The 16,560-nt window shown below is 41.9% G+C and overlaps 2 protein-coding genes across 6 annotated transcripts in view; one reads left to right on the plus strand and one right to left on the minus strand.

Annotated features, from left to right (window-relative positions):
* The window catches only part of GRM8 (glutamate metabotropic receptor 8), a 759,285-nt gene that overhangs the window by 578,189 nt on the left and 164,536 nt on the right, over positions 1-16,560 (minus strand). The gene's annotated exons all lie outside the window — the stretch shown is intronic.
* Positions 12,464-12,752, plus strand: LOC113911381 (cytochrome c oxidase subunit NDUFA4-like). The gene has a single exon (XM_035723165.1). It carries the CDS (start codon positions 12,464-12,466, stop codon positions 12,710-12,712), a length of 249 nt encoding a protein of 82 aa, XP_035579058.1. The 3' UTR covers positions 12,713-12,752.

Genomic DNA, 16,560 nt, shown 5'->3' on the forward strand with positions numbered 1-16,560 from the left:
AATCTCCTGTTGTTTCTCTACAGATGTTGTCATTTACATGAAATACTTAGACCTGTTAAAATGAGACAAGGAGGGCAGGAGGATGAGGAGGAAGCCCACGTGCTAAAGACAGTAGAGCAGAAAAATGGAAAGAAGCTAAATCCTTGCTGCTTTCATTGGGCATTGACATAACCAACCCTGGAATTGACATACCTCCTGCCTTCTTGTTAGGTAGGAAGATAAATGCACTTGTTATCTAAGCCAGTTTTGGATTGGGTCCAAGGCTTGCCATCAAAAGCAGCCTTTCTTCCCTTTACCAGAAATGTACTCAGTGTGTAAACAAAACACCCACCGCTAGGTATCTCCTCATTAGCTGAAAATTAGTATGGTCAACAGAAATATTTGAAGTAAGAGATCACTTCAGTCTGAGAGATGATAAGAATGAAATGCTAATTAGAGATGTTGAGAGACAGTTAAAACTCCCTTGAACAGCACAGAAGGTCCTCTCTGAGCTGGCCTTTGCCCATATTCCCAGCCTATTCTCTCTCACTTACCCATCTCCCCAGCCCCCGGCCTGAATTCCTGCAGCTCAGTCACACTGAACAACTTGCCATTGCAAATACATGCCTCTCCATACCTGTGCAATTGAATGATCCCTAGAGCCCTTTTTACCTGGCCAATACCTTCCCATTCTTCACAATTCAACTCCTATTGGCTTCATGAAACCAACACTGCCATCAGCCCTGCCCAGAGAGAATTAATCATTCATGATATTTCTTTACCTATGTTCCCACAGAATCTTAGGCACATCTTCATCTGCACTTTTCAAATTGTTAGAATTGCTGTGATTGTAGGAACCAACATCTGACTCCCCTCTCGCTAACCGGAGCTCTAAAGGCAAAACCTGTGGCCTTCGTATGTAACCTCTGCTCCTAGTACTGCATCTGGCCCTGAATGGGAGGGAAGAGGGAAAAGGAAGAAGGGAGGGAAGATAAATATGAATGAGAGAGTGTGAGTCTACAGCTTGGATGAGACATCAGAAGTGAAGATACCATTTGGGGAGCAATCAGCACACAGATGATAGTTGAAAGGGAAAGCCTGGATGAGATTGCCAAGAAAAGTTCCTTCAGAAACATTTACCACTGGGGTGGGAGGCAGTTTCCAGAAGAAGGGATCAGCAGTGGTGGATGATGCCGAAGGATCAAGAAGGAAGGAAACTGAGTAAAGGCCTTGGACTTGGTCTCTGAGAGATAACCTCCAACAAAGTAATTTCACTAGAATGAGAAGAGAAGAGGACAAATGGCAGGGAGCTAAAATGAGAGTAAACACTGAACTGGTGTGCCCACGGTGAGCACACGCTGCGTGTGCAAGTGTTTGACCAGAAAAGGAAGGGAAAAAATATATGACTCCTTGTCTTCTTTTGTTCCATACTCATATAGGCTGATAACCCTGAAAACATTTTTATTTAATTAAAAAAAAAATACTAATGCCTTTATACATTTTGGTCCATTCAGGACTAAGACCTGTAAGGATTTTACCAAACAAGTCATCAGGTGCCTATCCTGAACAAAGGAGAATATAAAATATAGTTCTCTCTAAATTGGGCTGGTTTGGCAGCCTGGAGATTAGCTACATGGTCTGGTTTCAAGGATAGGCCTCTGCTTCAGGAGAAAAGGCGCAAGATAGGAACCAGCACACCTGAGTCCCAGTACTAGATTTTCCATGAACTCATACTATGGCCTTTACTATGTCATTCATCTCTCTGGACCTCAGTTTCTCCCTTTCGAATCTGCTGTGGTTCTCTGATCCTACTCATTGGTACTGGGAAACAATTAGACCTTTCAATGAACATTTGCCTATTAGTTCAATGTGCAAAGCATTAAGCTAAGAGGCTAATTCTTCTAATGGAAAACTCTGATCCCTATTATCACATAAATCCCTCCTGGGAAAGGTAACAATCTGAGCTTTTATTATCATTAACACTAATGTGGAAATGTTTCCTTGGTTATAATAATAATGGCAAACATTTCTTAAGAGCTTACTGCATGCTAGACCTCAAGTTTAAAACTTTATATGATTTTCTTTTTTAATCATCACAAAAACCATAGCGGTGAAGGCTATTGTTATCCTCAGTTTACAAATGAGGGAAATGAGTCTTAGAGAAGTCACCTACCTAATGTCAACACATAGTGGTATCACTGGGCAACTGCCAGACCAATGGCCTCAAAGCCTGTTGTATTAGTCAGGGTTCTCCAGAGAAGCAGAATCAATAGGATGTGTAGATAGACAGGTAGAGAGGAAGAGAGGTAGACAGTTAGGGATTTATTTTAAGGAACTGGCTAATGCAGTTATGGAAGCTGGCAAGTCCAATTTCTGCAGGGTGGGCCAGTGGCCTGGAGACCCACAGAAAAGCTGTCGATGGTGCAGTGCAAGTCTGAAGACTGCTGCAGAACTCCCTCTTGCTGGGAGGAAGCCAATCTTTTGTTCTATTCAGGCCTTCACCTGATTCGATGAGGTCCACCCACATTAGGGAAAGCAATCTGCTTTACTCAAAATCCACTGATGTAAACATTAATCTCATCCAAAAACATCCCTGTAGAATGTATTCAATAATATTTTTAAAGGTATTAGTTTACTCTAAAACATTTCCTTTTGTTTTTCTCATTTGGATTAATAACAATCATCCACATAATTGTCAGAAGTTTGAGAGTTATCGCTGACTCTTTCTTCTCTCTCACACTGTACATCCAATTGCTTGCAAAAACCTACTGATTCTACTCCCTAACAGTTCTCCTATTTGTCATCTCACCTACATCCTCGCTACCACAGTTTTATTTAAGGCCTTGTCACTTGTTGCCTGGACTATTGCAATAACCTACTAACTCATCTTGCTGCCTACAGATGGATTGGGTTTCTCTGCCCATCTTTCAACCTGCTGTCAGAGGGGCCTCCCTAAAACACAAACCTGGCCATGTTTCTGCCCTGTTTTAAATCCTTCAATAGGCCTGTCTCCTTGGTTTGGTAAACAGGTCCCTTACAAGCCTGTTCTCATCTATTTTCCAGTCTCATCTCCCATCATCCACCCATAAACCCCCAGATTCCTTGCACCCTGCCTTGCAAAAACATTGGCGCTCCCTTAAAATTGCCATACTCTTTCTTGGTTCCACACTTTTGCAAATGCTGTCCCCCTCTGCTTCAAATGCCAGCCGCCTTTATCCCCAAATCAGTTCAAACATCATTTCATGAGAGTGTTTCCCGAGATTTCTGGGCAAAACAAAGTACTTTCATACATTCCCTCCCAGAGCCTCAGTATAGAAATTTTCCAACCACAGAAAGTAACTCCCAGTCTACAATGTAAATCCCCAGAAGATAGTGTTGTGTTCTGTTCATGTTGGTAACCTCGACACCTAACAACATAGTACCTGGATATATGAGACCAGGTACTTTATAAAAGTATTAAGAGACCTTAGCAGAAATATGACCTTCTACAGATCACATTTGTGGTCCCCTCACCCCTTAATGGATAAAAAAAAAAAAATTCTTGTAATCTCATAATGTAATACAGAGCTTAAAAATCACTGAAGGTATCTAGATGCAGCAAGTAGCCCCATTTTTCCTTGGAAAGGATTATACGATATTTTTTGCCTTGCAAGGGTTAAAAAAAAAAGTTTCCCAACCTCCAAGGAGAGTTGGTATCCAAGAAAGGAATGATTGCCAGAATAATGAAAATGTACAGAGCTAGACTGGGCTGCACTTGCAAACACAAAGATCTTCAGATACAAAACAGGTTAGGGGGTAGAATCTTTTGAAGAGATAGGCTGAACTATAGTCTTCTTGCTGTATCCAACAGCTATGCACTTGAGTAATTGAACTGTCAGAGTAAACTGGGGAACTTTAGGTATACTCCAGACCTTGTTAGTTATGGTAAACAACACATGAAACCACAAGACACCTTCATTATAGAGGAGATAGCTTTATAGTTCTCTGCAAACACAAAACCATCGACAATGTGGGGACATGAAGTTGTAATAAGCCTTAGATTCTGTAAGTCATTAAAATAAAACAGTGACACAGTTGTGCCACACCTACAGAAAGGATGAGAAGGTAAATTGTTGAGGGAGATAGTGATTGCAGGCCCTAATCACCATGGCCCATTCTGAGACTATTGAGAAGTGTTTTTGTCCCACCACTAACACTCACCCATCTTGGTCCCTGTTTAGGAATCGCTGCTACTGAAGGCTAGTGAAGGAAACACCACAGTTCCAATGACAGTGACATTCAGACCACTGAAGGTTTCAAAGTAAGAACAGAATAGCAAGTCTTTATTACCACCAACATGGAAAAGGTATGAGATAAAATAATGCATATCAAAAATGTTGGGAAATCAAAAACATAAATCCCATTGACGGACCGGGTCCATAAAATTGATCATAAAATTGAAATGAGGAAAAATAACAAAGGCATGTATGCCAGAGGAAGCAAATTAAACTTTATTTTTATAATTGAGAATTCCAGTGCAATCTTGTGTATTTATCAATAGAAATCCTGAACTCCATGGAGCACATATTGCTTGAAATGCTAACGTCTGCCCGCTTGGTCTCCAACTACTTACATGCCCTCTTCCTTCAGTACCCAGCCCAATGCATCCCCTCTAGAAGGCCCTCCTGTAACACTCCTGATTGGAACCAATCACCTCATGCTCTGCACTTACACAACTCATGACCTGCATCTCCCTCCAGAAATTCTTTTTTTTTCTCATCTTGTCTCTAAGTTCTTGGAATCTTACCTCATATCACATCCATCTCTGTGCCCCTCCTTGATGCCTGTCACAGTGCCTTGCCTACAGCCAGCATGCAATACATCTCATCCAATGTGACCAGGGGACATCTCCTATCGTAGCATATATAAAAGAAACCAGAGTTTCCTGTTCCACGTTCATTAATCAAGTCCTACCTCCAGCTTTTTGTTTACAAGCAAGGGAGAGAAAAGCTGAACTACAAGTTCATGCTGCTGAGATCAAGACCCAAAGCATATGGTGACCCACATGGAGGGCCCTATACCAAACACCAGGGAGAAAATCAAGGTTTCTCCAAGGAAAAATTAAATGGGGAAAAAAGGAGAAAACACCATAAATTAAGGACAGATACTGTAGCCATCCCAAGCCAGGAATACCCCTGCTGGTGCTTCATTAACCACTCCAGGATGTTAAAGTAGGACTAGGAAGTTGGGGCACAGGGAGAAAAGGCACAGAAGGGCAGCAGAGAAAAAGGCAGCCATAGCCCAACCCCCTTTGCCACTGCAGGGTTCTAGCCTAAAGCAGCTCCAGGCTGTGGGATGGGAGAAACTTTCAGTTTGCTGAATTTCAAAGTTTTATTCCATTGGACTGGACATTTTAATAACTGAAATGAGACTTTTCATATATTTAGAAGTGACTAGAGAATTAAAAGCATGAGACCAAGATACCCTCCAGAGGGGAGTGCTGGGGAAACTAGACCATCACATCTAAAGAATTAGTAGGAAGAAGAAAAATAATGCTACTTAAAAAATAAAGTTACTTAAAATAAAGCAGTTGTAATTTTAAAATAAAGAAGTGGCACAATGTATTATATTCAATATGCCAGTTATATTTACACGTTTTAAGTCAGATCTTAATAATAGGGCTTCCCCAGAGTGCTTTTCTCTCAAGACTCATAGAGCACAAAAGGCTTCCATATTGCTTGACAGTCCCACAGATAATTCCATTTTGGGGGGAGATTCCTTTTTTTAATGAAGAAACTAAAAAGTCATTGATTTAGAAACCATAGAAAGAACTAAAATACCTTTTTTGAAAACAGGATTGAGCCATGTTTATGACAGCCAGACAGAATGTTCTAGTTCTTTCCTTCTGACCTGAGCTCTGATTTCTGTCCAATTAGTTGGTGTTCAGAACTGGCCCACACCTGAGAGGCCCTATCAGGCAGCAATCTGAGTGTTGTATGATCTGTGCTATTTTCACAGATTGAACTCCATTAATGGTGGCGGTGGGCAGTCCTTATCTTGCCACAGACAACGGCTGAGTAGTAGACATGACTCCCATCAGTGAGCATGAAGCCTCTGGGTTAATCCTTTGGTTACCAATACACTAGGGCCGAGAGAGGCAGGACAAAATGCAGATCCTTTTCAAAGTAGAGGAGAATACCTCAACAGAAGCCTTTTCTTGTCCTTGAAACTGTTTTATTTGTTGTTGTTTAGATGGAGGTCAAACCTATGTTTGACAAATATTATGATTCATGGTTACTTTTAAGTCCTATTTTTTCAGGAAAATTTAGCTTCTTTAACTTAATTTAACATACGTTGATAGAGTTCTCCAATGCCCCAGGCACGGATGAATAAGACTAGGTTGCTGATTCCCCTGAGAAGGTCACAGTCTAGGTGGGAGGCAGAGATGTCAACAGACGGGCACCACACAGTGTGTGCCATGAACATCTGTGCAATTCACTTGCTTGGCAGCCTTTTCTCCTTGTTCTAGGAGAGCACCTCAATTTAGGTTTGAGGATTGACCCTTCCCTCTGGCTTTGACCTTGTGTTTCAAGTGGGGCTTACCCCACCTGCCTCCTCCCAGCTCCAGATGGGCATGTGACTCATGTGAAGTCCAAGGTGAACAGTGCCTTCCCTAGCCCACAGTGGTTGCTTGAGTGATGGACTATAACCCAACAAGGTGGGGCCAAGCCTAGACCTCTGCTGGAACTGATGGGAGGGAACTAAGATTGCCAGAGTGGGTTGAATGGTATACTCCCAGAAGACATGTCCATCTAGAACTCAGGATGTGGTCTTATTTGCAAGAAGGATCCCTGCATATATAATTAAGGGAGGAAATGCAAGATGAGAACATTCTGGATTAAAGTGAGTCCTATCTCCAGCAATAAGTGTTGTTATAAGAAACAGAAAAAAATACACAAACACAAAGAGAGAAAGGTGATGTGACAATGGAGAAAGAGATTACAGTTATACAGCCACAAGCCAAGGAATGCCAAGAATTGCTGGCAACCACCAAAAATTTGGAGAGAGGCATGGAATGGATTATCCCTCAGAGCCTCCAGAAGGAGCCAACTCTGCCAACACCTTGATTTCCAACTTCTGGCTCCACAATTGTGGAAGAATAAATTTCTGTTGTTTTAAGCCATACAGTGTGTGGCAATTTGTTAAGGCAGCTCTGGGAAACTGGCAGTATATAATCCCACAGCTGCTGGTGGCCATCTTCCCACCACGTGGAAGAAACCTGAGGATAAAGCCAACATGCAAGAAAGCAGAACTCAGAGCTGGAACTCCTTCCTGTTGACTTCATTTTAAAATGCAGAGCTGAGCCTACCTGAAGTCAGATTTATTCCTAGACTTTCTAAGTTTCTGAACCCCAAAATCCCTCATTGGTTTGAGTTCAGATGGAGACAGTGAAATAAATGCTCTTTTTACTAAAGGTGTGTACAAAGTGTTGCAATCTCAGAAAAGAGCTCAACTAACACTACTTAAGGGAATCCAGGAAGACTTCACTAAGTATCATTAATGCTGGGTCTTAAAGAACAAAAATAGCTTTAGGCAGACATGGAGGATGCAGGATTTCCAGAAAATGGAAGAGAATCCACACAGGCACATTAAAAAATGTTCAGGTCATAAGGTGTGGCATGGAACACAGTGAGTGAGGGGAGAAGGAAGGAAAGGTAAGAAATTAGGCTGTTTGAAGAACATTGTCTCCTTGTTCTCCCTGCAGCTTGGCAAGGCAAAGATGAGAAACATGACTGCAGAAACCAAAGTCTGCGACCTCAAAAGAAAAATAGCAAGTGGTAGTAAAAAGAACACGATTTTCCCTTGGTTTTCAATGAGTTATTCTAAGGAGAGTCTTGGATTTGGAAACAATAAGACAGGGTGGGGGTGGTGAGCAAGAGAGGTTCCACTTTCCATTGAAGCTTTATTGAGACTTTGGTAAGCAAATATGCACATTTAATAGATATGATGCATGTTGGAATTTGCAAATCAAAAGTTATCAGGTCAAATCATAATTTTGCATACTTTAAATGAAAGATGTACTAAACCTAATTTTTAGAGACCAAAGTGTCAAATCACCCATTTCTATGACCCTTGACTATGTGGACTCGGGAGTGTTTCCAGAATCACCACTGTATTACAAGAGCACAAAAATGTTCAGAAAACTGCATAATGATTAATGAGTCTTAAAATGAATCAGTAATATGAGTAAAATAGCAACAAGAAATATGAGTAAAGAAGAAAATGTTCGAAAATATTAACAAGAACACTCTAAACTTCAGGTCCTCCTAGCACTCAGGAAAAACAGCAATAAAGATCTCTAAATGGATTTTGTTTAAAAAAAAAAAAGATAATAGCAACCTGGGGGACACTTACCTTTTTGTTCTTTTTCACTTAAGTATTAGTTGAAGTGAAATTTTGCCAGGAAATAATTCACTTGACATCCCCCCCCACCACCAAGAAATACCCTTTTAGGAGAGCCGCCCAGTCATGCGGGACACACCCATCCCAATCTAAGTGCATGACACACCCATCCCAATCTAAGTGCCCCAGGACATACCCGGCTGCTGGCCAACACGTCTTAAAGGACTTTTGTTTCAGTGGCTTAGATGCCCATAGCAGCAAGTCACCTTACTCCCCCAGGCCCGGAACTTCAGTTGTACTTGTGCCTAAGCCAACTCACACATCTCCCTGCCTTTACCCCCACCCTAGTCCAAGCCAACCTCAGGCCTTGCCTGCAATGAATTTCTAATTCATCTTCAGCTTCCGTCTTGCCCTGCAATCCAGTTCCTACACATGATCCCCTTAAAATCTCAATCATACCATGCCACCCTCCAAATCAAATGCCTTCAAAGGTTTTCCATTGCTTGAAAATAAAATCCACACATTCTGCCATGGTCTACAAAACCAGTCAATCATGCCTTTGACTGATGTTCATCTCATGAGCTGCTACCCTTTTCCTTGCTGGGCTCTAGCCACACCAGCTTCCCACATATCTCACAAATAAACTGTAAACATGCATTTATTTCTTTCTTAATTAGACACGATTTATAACTATCAGCTTGAATTTATAATTATTAGTTTGTTTACTGGCTTTCTTTTAAAATCAGTCTCCTCACTAGAATCTATGCCCCGTGAGGCCAAAGACCACATATGTGAATTCTCAGCACCTAGCACAATCCTTGGAACCTCATATTGGCTCCAATCATTTGTCGAATGAATCAGGAATAAACAAGCTCCCCAGGGCCCGAAGTCATGGCTCTAAATACCAGAAGCCATATACCTTTAGGACATCTTACAGTCATGAATCATACCACACACTTATACCCGGAACACTCAAAGGCAGTTGAAAGAGGAGTAATACATTCAACACATTTACCTACTTTCTGATGTTGCATCCACCTATTTGTCAGACCTCGCAGAGCTCTAAACCTTAACTCAACTTTGCCCCACCAGAACTATAGGTCGTGTCTGGTTCTGGTTCTCAGAATCAAGTTCACCAATCTGGGCATCAAACATGCTGTCATCTACTTAAGCTACTGCTTCTGTTTCCCAACTTAAACCTGGTCTTGAACTCTGGTTTCCTAGTTCTCCTTCCTTCCCATGAAACTTCCCATTGTAGAGCCATCCTGCTGCCCAGGCCCCAAGTCTCCCAAATGCCAGAAGGTAGGATGTGATGCTGAATCCTGACCCTAGGCAGGGTGCACCCCCTTCCATGTGGACTGCTAGCCTGTCCATCTACCTACATCTTCCAAACTACCTCCTTCCTGATATCCTGTCACCAGGATACACTTACCTGCCTTGTGCTCATTTATCTACTCACTCAACAAGCATTGTTAGAACCTCTTCTAGACCCACAGTACTATACAAGGATAAATAAGGTATGCTCTCTACCTCTGAAGGAAGACAAAGAAGTAATTAAAATACAAAGTGGTAAGATATCTATTTGTAAAGTACCTGGAAACTGACCAAGTGTTCATAGTTGCCCCTTCTACTTTGTCTTGACAAAACTTAGATCAGGCTTCTCTCCTTCCTACATGCCTCAGAACTCTGTCTGCCCCCAAATCTGAGCAAGCACTGAAAAATGGAACATGTCCCCTTATTAGTTTCCCTGGGGAATTGGTTGACCACAAGAGGAGACTTTCCTATCAGACATCACTAGTCATTTCCCCTTTGCTTGCCCAAACTTCCCTTTTAAAAATCTCCATTAAGCTTTTGCTTATTCCTCTCTACCCTGTAAAAGAAAAGACTTTTTCCCCTTCGATTTTTTCATGTTTGCAGATTTCTGAGATAGGAGCATTCTCTATTACAATAGTCTTTCTTCTGAATAAAGTCTTTCCTTATCCATGTCTAGATTCATTTTTATTTGACAGCACACAGAGAAGAGAACCCTAACTTAGCTGGGAGAAGGAAAAGGAGATCAGAGAAGACTTCTGGGAAAGAATCTGAGAACAGAAGAATAAGGAAACATTAACCAGACCAATGTAGGGGAAGTCAGGAATTCCAGGCGTGCCACACGGCAGGAAGTTCACATTACTCACCTGGGAACATAATTTCTTGATCTATGCTCTGTATGCCTGAATGGCACTCACCCCACTGGCACCTGGTGTTGCTCCCAAACACCTGCCCCAGGGAGCGGGCCTGTCTCCCTCCTTGGTCCAGGTCTATCCCTCTGCACACCCACACAAACACATACATGTGTACTTTTCCTCCAAACATATGTCCCTTCCCTCTCAGCATGCCATGGAAGCCTCCAGAACACTGAGGGGATCTAGTTATTGATGTGACAGATGCAGGCCCCTTCTCCACATTTTCATGGACTCTCAATCTCAGGCATCTCACACTGTTTTTGGCTCAGGCTGAGTTCCCATAGCCTAGAGATAGGAGACTAAAAGAACATGAGAAATGTAAAGACAGTAAGCTTAACTAGAAATCCCACAAGGGCAGGAACCAGGTCTGACTGGTCCAACACCATATCCATAACCTCCCAGGAACAGGGCCCACACACACAGTAGGTACTCAAGTATTTGTTGAATAAACTGTCACATCAGCTCACATGAATAGTTCCACCGAATGCAGGATTCCTTCTGGCAATAGCATCATGCGTAATTTTGAAGGGGAACACACTGGTTGCCCTTCACGAAATCAAACACAAAAGGCTGGCAATGTACTCTGTGCATCCCACTTTCCCTTAATAGTCCATTATGTGCATGCCAGCCGTGATACGTGATGCAAATGTGGCCCCAGAGTCACATGGCCCTGAGTACCACAGCCTTGGAAGTGTATCTGAGCTGCTACGAGAGGCTTTTTTCCCCTCTCTCTCTCATTGCTACAATGCCAGAAGATATGTTTAAATCATTACTTAAAATTCTTTCCTGACCAAACCTCTTCCCAGAGCTGTTAACAAGAAACAAAATGTGCTGACTTGAGTTTTACTTTCTCTCCTTTCCCCTGCCTTCCCCTTGTGGGACCCCCAGTGAGTCATGGAATGGCTCTGGTCAGGTAACACTGAAAAAAGCCAAGAAAGAAGCCCAGTATCTGTCAAACATGCAGAAGTTAGAGAACAAAGACTGTGCAGCATGGTTTTGCTAAGGGACACGACCCCAGAAATAACTGGCACCTATTTCAACAAACTGATTGTACTATTCTTGAGCCATTTATTTTCAAGGAAACCATAATTAGTGCTTAGTTGATAAGTAATAGAATAAACTGGGAAAACACACTCCTAATTCTCAGGCCAACCTTTTCAGGCCTACAAAAATGACATAAATGGATTCTGATGCTTCTTCATTTCTGCAGGAGGGTATTTTTATATTATGTTCTCCTATCGACACAGTGAAGTACAAATTGCACCTTAAAGCTCCCATCTAGTGCTACAGTTTCCAAGCAGAATGGCTTTAATGAGGAAATTACTTTGGAAAAGGAAATAAAAGAATGTGATTTCTTTAGGGCTAGGCAAAGAGGAGAAGCACACACTTGTCATGACTCGGGCATTCAGTTTTGAGGCATGCAGAGACCAGCTGCAAGGACAAGGGGAAACAAGGTTGCTTAACCTGGTTATAAAAGCTGATGCCTCAGGAGAAACTGAGTAGCCCAATGCCCAGAATCCAAAGAACCAGGACTAATGTAGGTTTGATTCAGAAAGAACCCCATAAATCCAGCAGCCATCGTTGGTGTTATGGATTGAACGGTACCAGAAAAACTCATATGATAACTCCTAGTAATTCAGAATGTTACTTTATTTTCATTGCAGTTGTAATTAATTAAGGGTCGTTACAAATGAGATTAAGATGAGATCATACTCATATGAGGTCATCTAATATGAAGTCATATTAGATTAGGGTCGGCCCCTAATCCTATATGACTGGTGTCCTTATAGAAAGGGGAAATTTGGAGGGATTACTTAGTGCCGGGCCTTCCACGTCTGGTTTTTTCTTCTCCTGGACAGGAGGCCTCTGCCACAACCATGTTATGCCAGATCATTGGTCAGGCCAAGAAGCACTGGAGCTTGAGCCCCCTCTTCGTATTTATTGGGGCAGGAGGTACTGGAGCAGCACTGTATGTCTTGCGCCTGGCATTGTTCAATCCAGATGTTAGTTGGGATAGGAAGAATAACCCAGAACCCTGGAACAAACTGGGTCCCAATGATCAATACAAGTTCTACTCAGTGAATGTAGATTACAGCAAACTGAAGAAAGAAGGTCCAGACTTTTAAATGAAATGTTTCACTCTAAAGCTGCTTAGAATGAAGGTCTTCCAGAAGCCATCCACACAATTTTCCACTTATCCAGGAAATATTTCCCCTCTAAATGCACAAATCAGGTTGGTGTATTGTTTTGGGGTTTACACTGAATAATAAATATCTGAAACTTGGGGAAAAAAAAGAAAGAAAGGGGAAATGTGGACACACACACACTCACACAGAGAGTGAATACCTTGAAGATGAAAACAAAGATCAGAATGATATGTCTACATGCCAAAGAACACCAAAGATTGCTAGCAAACCACCAGAAGCCAGGGGAGAGGGATAGAACAAATACTCCTTTACAGTGCACAAAAGGAACCAATCCCGCAGATACCTTGATCTAGGACTTGAGCCTAGACTGATGTTGTTTAAGTCACCCAGTTTGCTGTACTTTGTTATGGTAGCCCTAGAAAAGTAATATAGTTGGTTATGAGAGTTAGGTAGCAGGAAAAAATAACTCAAAACAGGGACTGCGCTACTGAAATGACAGATCCTGTCCCTTCCCAAGAATTTGCCTGGCAATCTCTGGAAAAGAACCTCACACCATCATCTGAGGCTAAGCTCTCTTATTCTAGGGATAGGACACTAAAAGGATGTGGGAGATGTAAAGGCAACAAGCCAGAGAGGGTCAGGGACCCCAGGACATATCAGGGGCCCACTCTACAGGCAGGGCTGTGCTCAGCAACTTTATGCAGAGTCAGATTGCAACCGCTGTGCAAGAATATAGGCAGGCCTGGACACCCCCACCCAATCAGGTGAAAGAGTTGACAAGGAATCAGCAGTGTGTCATGGCCCAAACCTCAGAGTTCAGAGTCGGGGGCAGAGCCCCATTCCCAGGGATCCAGAGTATGAGTCAAGGATGGGATAATACAGTAGGTTTGCAGTGACCTAGAGAGGGGATCAGGGCTCACCCTAGAACCACCAGGCACAGAGTCTATCATGGTCAAAACATTTCAAAACCTGGAAATTTGTGGGCTGAGGTTGAGGAAAACTGTTGGCCCTGGCTCAGACTCAGGAACTAAACAAAGATGAAAACACTGCCAAAGGCATAGGTGATGCTGGGTAGGAGTGATCAGGGAGAAGAGCTAATGTGAGAGGGCAAGTCATACACTTGTCCATCAGTGGATACACCTGAGTAATCATCAAAAGATCAAGAAATAAAAATGGTCAAAAAGCTATATACATTTTACAGCTATTAAACATTTCACAAATAAGCACAACATTCATTACAAAGTCGGTATATTCCACATTCAATTCTTTGTGCTGCCTCTTCTTCAGGAAACTATGTTTCTGCTGGAGTTATCTAAATTTCACTTCCCATCACATAGTGTACCGTCTTTCAGCTTAAGTTTCACAGACTGCCACCCTCCACTGTGTTATGCAGGGTCTTTTTGTTACATGAACTGCAGGATGCCCTTTTTGGGGCAATGTGTTCTTGGGCAATGCCCAGAAATGATACCTCTGTTAAGGCAACAATCACATCCATTTGTAATGGTTTGCTTGCATCTCTGAGTCCTCTGATACACAGTGCCCAGCTAGGAAGCAGAAGCCATGATTCATCTCTATATCCTAAGCCTAGCACAAGCATGTCCTGATATAGGGTGTGTGCACAATAAATGCTAGCTGAATAGATTAATATTTAGGTTGAAAAAGGAAGAGAAAGAGAACAGTGTTCCAAGGCTGACTGATATTTAAGTAACTCATGCATTCAACTATGTGCCAACACTATTCTAGGTAACAAATCAGTCAGGCTAAAAAATAGTAATAATAGGATTGGTCACTGCTAGGAGGTACAAAGCAAGATTCAGGAATAAGGAGCACTGGCAGCCTTTAATTGAGCACTTGTTTGGACCTCACTCTGCCTTCTTATTTGCTCATCAAGCAAACTGGATACAGATTCAGGGCAATAAGACCCCTCCTTTGTTACCCACTGGTGAGAATGAACTCCTAATACAAACAGGTTAACAATGATTGAGCATTTACCATGTGCCACACATCATCATGTATGATCTCATTCACATCTTGCACAGTTGTTAAATCCATTACGCAGATGAAGAAATTGGGGCACAACAAGATTAAGTTACCCAAGGTCTCAGAGCTAGGATATGACAATTCTGGAACTCAAACCCAGCTCAAGATAAGTATTTAATTACTCCCTAGCATTGTCTGACCTGAGAGCTTAGAGGTGGTCTCCACCTACAAACTATAGGCTTTGGTATTTGCCAGTAAGAAAAAACTGAATTCTAAGTGGCTCAACAGTATGGAAGTCCCTGAAGTTTCCCACTTCGATTACACATTAGGAAAGAAAATGGATAAACTGTTCTTGGAAACATCTCTCCCTTTCAGACCCCAGAGCCTGAGCAAGCCTGCCGTCTAGGGTCACAATACCAACACATCCATGAATCTGGTGACAATGGTCATTTAACAGACATTCATAAAGCATCTGTTATGTGCCAGGCACTCTGCTGGATGTTGGCATGGGGGTGGGTATGTGGTTGGAGGGGGGGGTCTATCCCCTGAGAAAAACACAATCTGGGAGAAGATGGATACAGAGAGGTCAGGATTACAGTCAGAGTGCCAAGTGGTGCCAAGGGACCTACAGGAGCACATCTCTGAAGACAAGGCAAGATATTCCAGACTTGTCCTGAAACCTCAACTCTTCTAAGTGGCAACTAAACAACCAGACCCAAGCAAAGACAACTGTCAGGTGACACAATAAGTAACATTGTGTCACCTGACAAGAATAAGACTTAGGGTAGAAGACTTACCATAGTGGTTATGGAGACTAATAAGGAGAACAAAGAGGGGAAGGTGTCAGGAGCTTCACAAAACCCTCCTTTCTGATCTCTATGATCTCTTAGGAAGGACATAAATAAGTTTGAAGGTAATTAATGAATCAAGTCAAGCCCTCTCTGGCTATTTATCCTACACACCAGGCAGTACATCTACTACCCTCGTAATATGTAGATTTGCCACACACTGGGGAAAAAATCCATCTTTTATCCCCATTCCTTTCACTAGTAATACCTGATATCAAATAGCATGTTAGAGTTTATGAGTAATATTCATCAGCTTTATATCATTTAATGACCACTGAGGAGAGGGCTCCCATTTTTCAGACAAGAAAATTAATCCTCAAAGTCTCATAATTGAAGAAGAGAGATTTAAACAAGTTCTTGACTCCAATGTGGGTTCCACTGCATCAAACTGCCATTGTTTACGAAACACTTAACTACAGCATTAAGAATCATAGGTCTGAAAGCACTTATTGAATGTTGTTTGCTATTTCACATTAACAGCAGCTGCTGCTACTTAGCAGTTCCTAAGTCCTAAATATTAAGAAAGGCCAAGGTGAAGAACAGCTTTGAAATGATGCTCTATTTGATCAGGTTCTGCAGTAATTGTTAAAATCATATACACTTTCTTTGGATCCCTATAAAGCTTCTGCAGGATCACTGCACCTGCAGTTCCAATTTGCAATTTCCTCAGCCCTCCTTTGAAGTTATTCTTGCCAATTACCTGGTGTTAATATTAATTAAATGTGATTTGCAACTTGAAATTTGGTGTTATCAATGGAACTCAGCTGTAGGAATATAAAGTAAAATTTTCAATTGAATTTAAATGTTTCCTTTCATTCATAGTATTTTACAACATTAATACTTTTGTCAAATTGATTTTTGCCTGCTGGAAGTCATTTTTCCAAAGCAATGAACATCTGAGGGGAAAAGCTGTGCTTTATGTATTCCTTTCTGTCATTGAAAATTCTTTGTTTTAATCTTGAAGTGAATCCATTTCAGCTAATAGAAACTTGGTTCTTG

Source organism: Zalophus californianus, chromosome 12 (assembly GCF_009762305.2).
Source record: "Zalophus californianus isolate mZalCal1 chromosome 12, mZalCal1.pri.v2, whole genome shotgun sequence".
Taxonomy (NCBI): domain Eukaryota; kingdom Metazoa; phylum Chordata; class Mammalia; order Carnivora; family Otariidae; genus Zalophus; species Zalophus californianus.